Genomic DNA, 13150 nt, shown 5'->3' with positions numbered 1-13150 from the left:
ATATGTTTGTTATGTATGTGGTTATTGTTAAAGTAAAAGTTAATTTTTTATTATTATTATATGTATAATAAAGTTAATTTACAGTAGAAGGGTAATGAAATAATTGTGATCTTCAATGGACAAGCCACTATTTTGAAGACAGTTTAAATTTTATGTAAAATCCTCCCTTGTCTCTCTACATAGCTTATAGCCATTTATTGTGTTTGTTAGTCTAACCCCATAATTCCTACATGTTTACCTATAATATTATGGAATAAGAAATGTATTTTTTTTTTAAAAAATTAATCTACTGTTACAAATTTCATTGTGTGGCTTGTCATATTCTTGTCCTGAGCCCTTCCTTGTTGATTTTTTTTTTACATAAAAAAAATTTTGAATTCTTGTTTAAACAATAAATGTACTAATTATATATATAAATATATATATTTATATTATATATATATATTTACATATTACATATGCTCATAAAAGTAAGAATAAGATTTTTCTTATTTTAGGACAGTGCAGTTTCCAAAGTATTTTTATTTTTGCTGAAAAAATTTATTCACTGTCAATGAAATTTCAATTTTTAATTAGCATTTAATTTATGGTTATACATCATGGTCCCTTAAGGCTACTTTTTATGAGACTTAGTGCAATTATAAGATTTACTTTTCTATTATAATTCAATCCAATTAATGAGTATTACCCAATTTGGGATATTCTGTTATTTAAAAAAAAAACTAAGGTTAGCAAAAAATGTGGAACGCTGACACTGCTGGCAGAGAAATTTACTGCTAGCTTTTCCTCACTTAACTGATTATTGTAATTTTATATGTCAGTGATCGTTGCAATGTTTCTTATAGCTATTTTCCTCCTTGCTCTAGGTATCCATTATTATTTTTTGATTAACAATTAAATTAGAATTCAACTTTAATATGATAGATTAATACTTAATCAACAGTTTTAATGTTACCCTTAGATCAGGTTAGGGAATTAATGAAAGGTTCAACAAAAGACTTCAAAGAATTTGTCTACTTTCTTATCACTTATCTGAAACACAGTGGCTTATTTTTTTTTTTTTTAAACCTCTTTAAGGCATATTTAGCCTGAGAAGAGATGAGCTCATTAGAAAATTTAGGAAGCAGTATAGTTCAGAATGGTGTAGCATGCACTCTGTTTATATAATTGAAGTAACGTCGCAATATTCAAAGTGGGTATGTTAAGATATGTGATTTAGTCACTAGAAAGTTAATTATAGTTGAACAGGGTAGACCAACATAATTTAGGTAGAGGATTGCCTTGTCGGACCTAGAGTTTTGATAAGAGGTGATTTTGGAGGTGATATTTTCTGATTCCTTCAATTTCTCTATCACATATTTTTTTTTATTTATTTAATTCAAAGGTTTCAGTATAATCCCCTTATCATTACGTATTATTATAATTTAGGTTATAAATGATGAAAAAAAATTTTTTTTTCTAATTTTAACCCCTTAACACTTTTTTTTTTGGAAAAAACTGGCCAAAAAAAATCAATTTTTTTTTAATTAAAAAAAATACAATTTAGAACATTGTCTTGGCAAAAAAATTTAAAAATACAAAAATAATAAGCATTTTAATTTTGGATATCGGTATTAATACCTAAGCTCTCTATGTAAACATAGGCCAAATTCTCGATTATATTCGAGTCTGAAAAATTATAGCAGCATAAAATACAATGCTGCTCGAATTATCTCGAGTGTGCACAGTTTGACCTGTTTAGCGAGCTTGAATTAACTCAAGCATACAAGTTAAGGGGTTAACTGAAGTAGAGGTTTGGTTGTTTTTTAATTTTATTACATTTTATTTTAAATAAATATCTTTAATATTTTATTCATTTTATAAATGATGAAAAAAAATTATTATTTGTTTCTAATTTTAGATAAGGTATAGGTTTGAATTATTTTTTTATTAATTTCTAAGTTTTTATCAATGAATTTTAGCTTCTTGGTAAGGCCTGTTTAGCCTCAAAATGTTGTAAGTCTCAAAAGTAATAAGAAGAATAAATATTAGTAGCAAGTAAAAACAATAATAAATACAGACAATATAACATTTATTTATCTTTCGCAATTGTATTGTATCTAAACGTTATACTACACACCACTAGCAAAATTATTGAAGAATTTTTAAAATTTAATTTTCATTAATTAAAAATATTTTCTGCGTAATTTTTAAACGTTTGCTTCTATCTCTTTGACTAATGAAGAACTTTATTTATTTATATTTTCCTCTATAATTGCAGTCCCTGTAAGAGCAAACATTAGTAGCGGAACACAAGACGTGAATGCTGGATCTAACTTCCATCTGAAATGTGATGTTTCTGGAGATCCGAGACCAAGGGTAACTTGGTATAAAGACTCTAATCCAATTGAATCTACGGAAAGAATTTCAGTTTCAGGTATCAGTTTTGATATACTTTTTTTTTTTTAATATCTGCTTTGGGGCAATAATATTAAATATGTAATCTTGTAAGGCTGTTTTACTCCATAAATATTTATATCAATATAATATAAGTACATATATGTATTGAATCAATCAAAGGGAATAAAAGTTATCCATTTTAAATGTCAGAGACCATGCTCAACATTTTTTAGATATATTGTGATTAGCACTTTTTAAAAACTGTAATATGCAACTGTCATGAATTAAAATTGAATAATACTACCAACTGTTTTTTCATCAGTTCGGTCTTAATTTGATTTTGAACATGATTATTAATTAATGATTATGTTATTCATGGCTTATAGAAAGCACTTATGTTGTTTGATTTTATATTTTCATGCTATTTTACATATCTCATTACTAACTTTTCTTGAATACTAATGAAATATGTTGTTCAATAAATAAATTTTGAAGAAAATTAAATACCAACAAATTTGTTCAAAAATAGAAGTTCCGAGAATTAATGTAAATAAATATTGTAATTTCTTATTTCATTTATCTAGTAATTTCTTAAAATATTGTTATATTTTATAGGTGACACATTATACTTAACTAAGGTCCTGAAAGAAGATTCAGGAGAATATAAGTGCATTGCTGACAATGGGTATACTACTGCCGAAACTTCAGTTCTAATAAATGTTAAAGGTAATTATCGAATTATTATTTGTTCAATTAATTGGTTGTAGCAAATACAGAGTTTTATGACTATAAATAAATACAATACAATACTTTTTACTACTGCTATTCAGTGGCACTACGGGCAAGCATGACACTTGGTCTCCTCAATGACTATTCGCCAGTTCAGCCTATCCTAGAGAAATCCCTAAAAGGATATCCAAGAAGATACTCTGTATTTGAAATCAGATGAAAAACGGAAAAAAGGACGTCCTCAGATCAGATGGCTGGAAGATGTGAAGGAGGATCTAATGCGGTTAATTGTTGAAGGATGGAAAGAGAAAGAGAGAGACCGTGCAGATTGGTTGGCTGTGGTGGAGGAGGCCCGGGTTGTTGTAGTACCATAGTGTCATGATAATAATAATAATTATATGTTTTTGATAGAGCTTTCAACTGGGTGAGACCAATACCATAACGTTAGGTTATGTTGCGTGTTAGGTGTTAGGTGCCATAACGTAATAACCTAGTTCCATTATTATTACTATTATTACATATGGATTCTCATCTGTTAAATATAGGCAATTTTTTAACAATTATAAATTTTTAATAATAGACTTAAGAGCTGAAATGGGAGAAAGAAAAAATGTATTTTGTTAAATTAATGATGTGAAAGGTACAATTAGTGCTTTAAATGTTTTGATATAGCTTTTAAATAACAAAGTTTTTATTTATTTTCATAAATATGTCAATTTTGTAGGAGGAACATATTAGTGAGATGAAAAAATATTATATCTTCCATAAATATTCTATGGCTATAACAAATTTAGTTATCATTTGGTGATAGATGAAGTAAAATTGTGTTTTAGATAGAACTTCAGTATTTAAACCTTGAACATTAGCATTGGGAATCTTGAAATATGCGGGTAGAATAAAGTACTTGGTCTACTTCTTTATTCCATAACTCACCCGCAGAGAAACTTTGTTTGTGTGCTTGTTTATATAATATCTCTATTTTTTTGAAGTGTATTTTTTATGTTAATTATATTTTGTACCAAACTAGTAAATTCATGGAGATAAAAATGCCTAAGCATTTTAAGTAATTAAATAAAACATTGTACAAAAAATATTCATTAGAATAATACACATATTACCTTATCGTACAACTCTTCATAAAAAAAAAAAATACACTCTTACCAAGTATTTAAATCCTGTCATGGGGTATTATGTTACAGATTTTTGTTTTTATATTCTAAAAATTGACGAATACTTTTTTTAATTTTTAGAAATGATTCATCCAAACTGTACTGACTCACCATTCCTGGCGAATTGTAAACTCATCATTAAGGCCAAGTATTGCAATCATAAATTCTATGCCAAGTTCTGCTGCAAGTCATGCACTGAAGCAGGCCAGCTACCTCTTGATGGATCCAATGGCCCTTGGGCGAGAACAAAGAGGTTCATTCCAGAACGCTTGACTCACTTCAGGTTATTACCTTCTGTATAAAAGTGTTTTTCAACTTTTCAAATACTGATAATGCATTCACCATAAATTTTATATATTTTTGTAACATTGTTAGCAACATGTAATTTCAATTTAGTTGTTGCATTTATAAATATCAATGGTGAGACCATATATATATATATATATCTGTTGTTTCTGGTTTAACTAGAACCATCTATGAAATTTTATTTGTTGTATAATCGTATACAAAGTTAAAAGAATCGTATATCGTATATAGGACAGTATTCAGGAAGGCCTGAAGCCATTTTTAGTTGTTATATAACATGTTAAATGTTACCCTTATTGTTCCTTTAAATTTTTTTTTAACCCAGATAGATCAGTGGGTTCACTGCCACTATTATAACTGGCGAATGCCGATACATATACTTATGTATTTGTTTTATACATAGAGAAATAAGTGTAATTTATTATTTAAGAAATAATATATGTGAATAAGTGATAGTACAATGTATGTAATTTTTTGATATTTATATTTAAAATTGTTAGTATTAAGTCAAAAAATGTCCATGCGACGCTTGTATTTCACATAGATCAATGTATTATTGGAAGTGTACAAATAAGTTATACGCTACTTCTAAGTCATTTGTTAATACAGAATGTTATGAAATGAATAGACCATGGGCTAGATTTTTAATTTTAAGTGAAATAGTATAATTCCTTTATATATATATATATATTAAAATCATTGTGCCTTATTGTATACTGTGATTTACTTTAGATTTTCAGAATATTGAGCAGATAATTCTTTTTTGAATAATTGTGTAAAATAAATACATATTTTTAGTTTTAATTAACAAAATAGTTCTGTTGACTTACTAATTTCGATTAAAGAAAACCAGAAAGTTTTTCATTTAATGTACATATAAATATAGATACATATAAAGATAAAATTTGTGTCATTTATTTCTACCATATTTTATATGTTTATTTATATCAATTATAATATTTAAAATTATTTTTAAAAAATTTAATAAAGAGGTGTATTTGACTGCAATAAATCTTTATGAATTTAAAGCTATTTTCTTTGAAAGATTTCATGTTCATAATAAATAAAGAATATTTTATTTAAGAACTGAAGAAAGTTGTAGTAGGGCATAGAATTATTTTATTTGTAACTTGGGTGATTACAAAATGTCCTCCCAGTCCGCAGAGCAACTGGTTAATTAGAGAGTAAACGGAGGAAATGTACAAAATTATTAATCTCGAGTTCGTATCAAATTAGTTGAATGAGAATAATTGAAGAGCAAGTTGGTATTGCTGTCTATTCAAGACTAATAATTTTGTACTGGACAGAATCAAAAAAGGTAGACAAAATGTCTATCCTGTTACAAAGATGAGTTAGGTCCGCCAAACAAAAGTTTACTTTATGAATTATGGGTAAATTTAAATATGAAATGACAAAATTTACGTTAAAGTAAGTGCAGACTAGGCAACATAATTAATTATACAGTTGTTGTCAGCAAGGATTCTCTAAACTATTATAATTTGACGGAATAAATGGTAAATTCAGACAGTATGACTTAAAAACTTGATGTCTTGTATCACTATTTTTCATTCCAAATGGAAAATAACGTTTGTTGTGTATGGAAAATTTTAACTTTCCATCAAGTGATCCAGAAGCAATTGACTGAAATTATTTGGTGTTTTAATTAGTTGCTCATTTATTGTTCCTTAAGAAAATTCTTTATAAGACTTCTTTTTTATAATATTTATCTGTCTTGTTGACAATAAATAGTTAATATTTACTTGAAAGTATAATTTAAGAACTTTAATCATATCGATATTGAAATATTTCTTATAATAATTTTAAATTAAAATATTTCTCATAATTCAATGAAATTTATTTTGAAACATTATATTGCAAATTATCGTTTTACATAGTTGAGTAAATCGATTGCTTCAATAATCTTAACAAGTACACAACTCCAGTAATCACTTGTAGCTAGATATTTCAGAGCAACTGCCAATCCTATTGATGGTAGAATATCAACAAAGTAAGTTTAATTTTTTTTAGACATTTTAAGGGCTACCATTCAATTTTTTTAATTAGATTTATTATTTGGTAAAATTGCGGAGAGAGACTTGTCAAGGTATCATCCTGGACACTGAATGAACTTTTTTTGTTTTTTAGTAGGCATAGCTATCATAGTGAAAGTAGCAAATATTTCTTCAACTTTTAACTGAAATATATGTATGAATTGCTGATACTATTATGAAGATTCATTCAGATGTTTCCAATACATCAATCAGGCGGCACCATTTTATAACCTGATCTTCATATATTTTTAAAGTCATCCTTAAAAATATTAGATTTTTTTACTCAACCATTTATCCCCTAGTTACTGGTTCCTTCTTGCCACCTGTATAAAAAGCACCATTCTAGTCTATTATTATTTTTAAAAAAATTACCTATAGCACTCTAGTTGTAGTGAAACTAAAATACTGGGACGTCCTGGTATTTGGAGGGGGAACAAGTCCGGCAAGTGGGCCTAGTGGTCCTTTTTGCCACATGACCACTAGATCACTACTACCTGAATTGCCGCTGCGTACTAACCAAGGTGGGAGTGTCAAGATTCATTCCTCAGGACCAAAGAAAAATGAATGTTAACTGCCCCAGGTGGGAATCAAACCCACAACGTTCCAAACCGAGCACACTGGGACCTGTACGGCAGTCTCGCCCCTGAAACTAAAACAAGGTACTGGTTAGATCCCTGCAAGAGGTTTTGATACTGTCAAATAGAGGTAAGAGTAACAGTATTGGAAAAATCATGAAATTATTGATAATTTTATCAAGCCTAGATTTGTTTTAAAAGCGCTGATAGACAGCAACAAATATCATCTTTGCAAAAGTTTTACTTGATCATTTTTACCTCCTATCCGAAAATGTACTGATACATGGTGAATAGTCTCTTTTACTGTACATGGTAATAGATGATTATAAATTTCTGAGTAAGGAAAAATTTTGGCGATTGTTTTATTAAAAAAGTCAAGATTAGAGACATTTTTCTACAGAATGTATTAAACAACTTAATATAAAATACCATTATTTTATGTAAATTATAATCATTCATACAAAATATTCTCATGAAACAGTGTAATCTTAAAAATTGTGTGTAATATGCAATAAGTATGAACGATAAGCCCTTGATCATTTGGAGGTTCATCAGTACTTATGTATAACTTAGCTAAATTTAATTAAATTTTATGTACATTATTCTTTCATCTAGTAAGGAATACCGTATGCATAATTTAGTACAAGCCATAGGCAAATACTTATTTGTATTTTAATATGGTTTGTATATACATATGATAGGAAAAAGGTAGCCTGTTCATTTGATGATGCAAAATTAGGGGGAGGAGGGGCGGCATAACCCTACTCTCATTTAAAGCATACAAATAACCAAAAAGGTGCTGCTCACAGTGCTGAGGTTTGTGTATAGGTTAATAATATCCGCCATTGTAAACTAAACTGGAACAGAAGGAAGCTGATGATTGGCTTGTACTCCGCTGTCACACTCCTGGCCCACCTTTTTGGCTTCACTTTTCCTATCAGTTTAACCCCTCCATACTTCTACATCCAAGTGAAAAATAAATGAGAGCAGTAAGAACCCATGAAGGGCATTTGAAGAAGTATCTGACTTTTATCTTTCCATGACTATTATTTATTTTTATTTTAATGTTTCTCTGAATGATGGTTGTTATATTTTTTTGTTTTATAGCCCTGATGAAGGCCTGAAAATCAGGTTGAAACGTCGGCACGAATAAATAATTTTTTGTATATTTGCTGACCACACCCTAACCATCTTCTCCACTTATTTGGTCTTTCCAGTTTCCTAAGGATATGATGTAATTAAACTGCTTAATTTATCCCATGATGCATTTCAGGTATTCATTTTCAAGGAATTTGTAAACTGAAGAAGCTTTTGTTAGGATTCCTTCCTGACAATTATTTTGTAGTTTGCCTAGCCAGAATTTTACCCTAGGCTATTTCATTGATACATGATTTTATTAACAATTTTTTTCTTCAAGGAAATAATTATAAGTCATACTGAACTAAATTCAAGATAACTAATTTGGGAATAAATATAATATTTCATAAATCATAATTATCAATCAATTTCCGTATATTATATCCTGCATTTTACTGACCTTATTTCTTGCTGTAAAATTTTTGTCCACTTGTTTTCCTCTAAACTTCATCTTTGTTATGAAATTTTTATTAATTTTCCAAAAATTAAAATTTTTTTATTTCATGGTTTCCAATCTTTTTATAATAGAGTTAATCAGTCATAAAACAGCTAAAAAATTGTATGTTTTTATATATATAATAATTAATCATATTATTTTAAATTATGAAGATGGTCAAGGGTGTGGTCAAAAGAAAACAAAAATAGTTAACAACTATTTGCCGACGTTTCCACCCACTTTTTAGAGCTAAAAAGAAACAAAAAACAAATTAAGGATGATTAAAATTATATTAAAATAAGTGAAAATAAAATCATATACAAATGAAAGAAAAGAAGAAATAAAATAATATTAATATAAAATAAACAATAATAAGAATATAAAAAGATTAAGCAAACTATTAAGTTAAAAATGGACAGGAGACGTAGTAACACATACAAATAGAAATGAGAAAACAAAATTTAACATACTAAAAGATGTGTGAAGACATTGTTTTATGTTTTTAGCATCATCGTTTCTTTTTAAAGACTGTTTTCATAAATTTTTAAAAGAATCTTGGAGAAATTGGTTTTCTTAACAAAATAATGTTTATATTAGGTTAAAGTAAATTTATTAATATAAATAGGAGACAAAACATTTTATATTGCTTTATTTTGTCAGTTATCAGGTTTTATGACTGAATGCCTTACTTAAATTATTTTCATAAATTTTCTGTCCTGAATATTCTGACTGAGCTCCTAGAAAATTTTAATTTAATCATTTCCCTTCTGGAACAGGATTGGACAAAATTAATAATAAGGAATAACAGAACAATTAAAGAGTAATAACTACTATCACTCTTAGATAATATCTTTATGGAATGAAGATAGTTAAATCAATAAAATAAATATTCTATGGTTTCATTTATATTCTAACTCAAAATCCAGTGTTAGATAAATATTTACCGTTTGCTTCATGACACACAAAATTAAATCTTAATGAGATTCCTATTTTTATTCGAGATGCTTTATAAATAAGAGAAAATATAGAAAAGTAAAAAAGAAATATGTATAAATTGTTGTCTTATTTTACCTATATCCTATGGGGTTGGTACTTAATATAATATTTTTTATTTAATTACAGTAGAATACAGCTCTAATATGATGCATATGAGGAACATAGGTAGACTGAGGAGAGGACTTTAAAAAAATTTAATGCCTGCTTTTACAAAATTTTATTGATAAAAGTAATTTAAGACATGGCCATAAGTAATACTTCTAAAACAAATTATAATTTCCAACTTTAAATTTCCTTGTTGAAATTTTATTAGATAGAAGTCATTTATATGGTATTTTGTCTGTTTTAAAAAAGTTTTGATATAGTTCTAAAATCCAACCGATCTCTGGTCCCATAGCTCTTGGATTAAAGAAAGTTTTTTTATTTTTTTTTATTCTAACATGAATCATAATATTACAGTAATTAATATTAGGAGTTGTAGAAAATAACAGCATTTTTACTTTCCTCCAGAATGTATTGCATTTTGCAATTGTATTAAAATGCATTTTTACTTTTCCCTTTGGCACTCCTAGGTCTTACATTTTTGAAAAAATTAGGACACTAAATAATTATATAAATTCTTGTAGGAGGATGGTCCGGGTGGAGGTCAATATAGGTATCAAAATGGTAAAAGAAAACTATTTATTGTTAATCGACGTTTTGCCCCACTTTGCAGGGCTGTCAGAATGACTGTTGTCCAGTCTCTAGTTGTTCTGAGTACTCCATTCTGACTGCCCTGCAAAGTGGGGCAAAATGTTGATTAACAATAAATAGTTTTCTTTTACTACTTTGATACCTATATTGACCTCCACCCAAACTATCCTCCTACAATCTACTTCATAAAGTCTTACAATCTTCTTCTTCCTACATAAATTCTTATGCTAAAAAAATAATAACAGAATAAAAATGAAAAATTCTTGTTTCAATAAATTACAGATATATAGTGAAAACACAAGAAAAATGGAATTAATTAATCCCGTAACTGTTTTTAAAATTAGTAGAAAATATATAAGCTCAAGAGTTAAGAGGCATAATAACAGACCAAGAAATTCTAGAAAGGACAAGATCAGTTACAATAATGTGTATATAATAAATAATTTGCTAGAAATTAATTAAATAATGAAAGAAAAATGTAAATATGTATGATTCAGGTCATTTGTTGAGTATGAAACATCAAACTGAAAGAACACACAATCAATACTGTTCTTACATGTACCTCCATAACCCAGAAGATGAAATACAATCTGGCACAAAATGTAAGCGAGATAAACAAGTAACCATTAAATGTGTTCTCCTTTTGAGATAATTTCTTCTGATATCTAGTTAGTAATATTCTCGAGACTTGAGCACAAAAACATTTTGATTAATAACAGTAATTTTTCATTCTACAAAGTTATATTTGACTCGAAGAAATATTCACTACTTGGGACAACTCTTGATCATGAGGGGCTTTATTAAAAATGATTCCTACTTCTGCTATTTATTCACAGCTTTAATTTTATAAATTATTTCAGAAACATTTGCTTTGTTATAGCTTATTTCATTAGGCAAAATAACTTCATCACTTATTTAATATACAAAGTTCATTATCACAGGGCTATAGAAATTATTTGTAAACGAGTTAATTCTATTTACAATTTATTTGTAAGTTTTGTACATATATACAATGAACTTAATACTAAATACAGCAGCAATGATCTTTTCAAAAGGTTCCATAATAAAAATAAACAAAGTTTAAAAACAAAAAAAAAAAGTTGAATAAATATCAATCAGTACCTATATACAATTGCATTCCAGAATTATTCTTAACTGTAGAATAATAATACTATTGAGCAGATTGTTATTTATTAATGGAATATTTAACTTAAAATATACTTAACCCATTATATCCAATTTCTGGTCACTCTTAATGATTAACTTTTATAACAAAAACCAATCCACAAAAAGGTTAAGTATTTCCAATAACTATATACCATACTTATTTTGAACGTCACTTCCTCTGTTTCTTTGTTAGCTATGTTTTCTTGCACGAATAATACATTTCAAGAGGCTTATTGATTTTCCAATATTTCTCATTCACATAACGTAATGTTTGAGAACCATTGAGGAGTACAAACTGTCCTTGATTAGGTGATACATAGATACAGAAATTTAAAGACCTTTCAGGTAGTTCAGATCCCAAATCTAGAGCGAGCCTAGTAGCTAAATATTTGCTCAAGTGATCAACCGTCGCGTTGGCTGTAGTTTTTATATAACGAATAGCATTATCCTTGAGGGCCTTCATGAGGCTATTTTCACTTGTCATCTCAGTAGGATGGGGCATGAAAACAAGTTCTATTTCATCAAGGGTCATCATATCAGATGGGCCTTCTCCTTCTGTTGCAGATTCATGACCAGCTGAAGCATCCATACTAGAATCACCAGAATCATTTTCAGATGATGTAACCTCGTGTTTCGGCCTCTTAGGCATTTTGGGTCCATTAGAATCTTCATTGGACATGGCTGATACTTGCAGGTTGAAAGAAGTCTGCGAATCAGATTTAGTTGTTCCTGCACTCGAGGCATTAGGCTGACTAGTAGCAGGTGGTGGTTTAGAATCATTACTGTTGACATCCTGAGAATTACCTTGTGTTTGTTCAGTTTCATTAGTAGACTTCTTAGACCTCTGTAATCTGTTCTGTGTTTGAACTTTAATACCTTCGTTAATAGAATACATCAAAGCTGCCCTACTATGGTTTTTATTGAGTGTTTCTAGAACCCTTACTTGATGAGCTTCATATTCATCACGGCTGGGATATATTTTAGAAATAAGCAGATCAAAATTAGGATCAGGACGTAATGAACGTTTAGACACAAGCTTTTTCCTACAGGTAGGGCACTCTTTGTTACCTGATCTCAATGCAGTAATAATACAATCTGAGCAGAACCTATGTAAACACTCCTTGGTAGTCATAGTTTTCTTGAGCATATCCAGACATATCGGGCACATAAGTTCGCTATGTAAACTTCGTGGACAAACAGCAATTTCAGTATTGTCGGTAATAGCTTCTTGTTGTGTCCTGTGGAGCTCATATAAGGACAACTCCCACGTTTTATTTAAACCTAATTGTTCTGCCGAAGCCATTTCACCAATTATCAAAACAAGAATAAATGAAACACAGTCCAGAATCACTTAGACAAACACATAGTAAACTCACACAACATAAACAAACAGGTCAGTCTAGAACCCCTCAGTGTTGCACACAAATAACCCTGCAGGCAGTTAAAGAAACAAAAATATTTTTTAGGTAGATAATATGATGCAATTTATTTTATAATATACTACTAATAGTG

General features: G+C 28.7%; 2 protein-coding genes across 2 annotated transcripts in view; one reads left to right on the top strand and one right to left on the bottom strand.

Moving 5' to 3' along the window:
* Nucleotides 1-5243, top strand: part of LOC106682186 (papilin) — a gene marked incomplete in the record, with an annotated part of 101084 nt that extends 95841 nt beyond the window's left edge. Inside the window, 3 exon segments of the mRNA XM_067046213.1 lie at nucleotides 2261-2416; nucleotides 2995-3105; nucleotides 4359-5243. Coding sequence (XP_066902314.1) covers nucleotides 2261-2416; nucleotides 2995-3105; nucleotides 4359-4579 — 488 coding nt within the window.
* Nucleotides 5244-11438: 6195 nt separating this feature from the next.
* Sce (E3 ubiquitin-protein ligase Sce) lies at nucleotides 11439-13150 on the bottom strand. Its single transcript, XM_014422919.3, has one exon. The coding sequence runs from the start codon at nucleotides 12939-12941 to the stop codon at nucleotides 11832-11834; it is 1110 nt and encodes a 369-aa protein (XP_014278405.1). The 5' UTR covers nucleotides 12942-13150; the 3' UTR covers nucleotides 11439-11831.

This window comes from Halyomorpha halys, unplaced genomic scaffold (assembly GCF_000696795.3).
Source record: "Halyomorpha halys isolate HHAL.00 unplaced genomic scaffold, Hhal_1.1 Scaffold394.1, whole genome shotgun sequence".
Lineage (NCBI taxonomy): Eukaryota > Metazoa > Arthropoda > Insecta > Hemiptera > Pentatomidae > Halyomorpha > Halyomorpha halys.
Note: the sequence above shows the minus strand (reverse complement) of the source record. Positions and strands in the feature narration are given on the sequence as shown.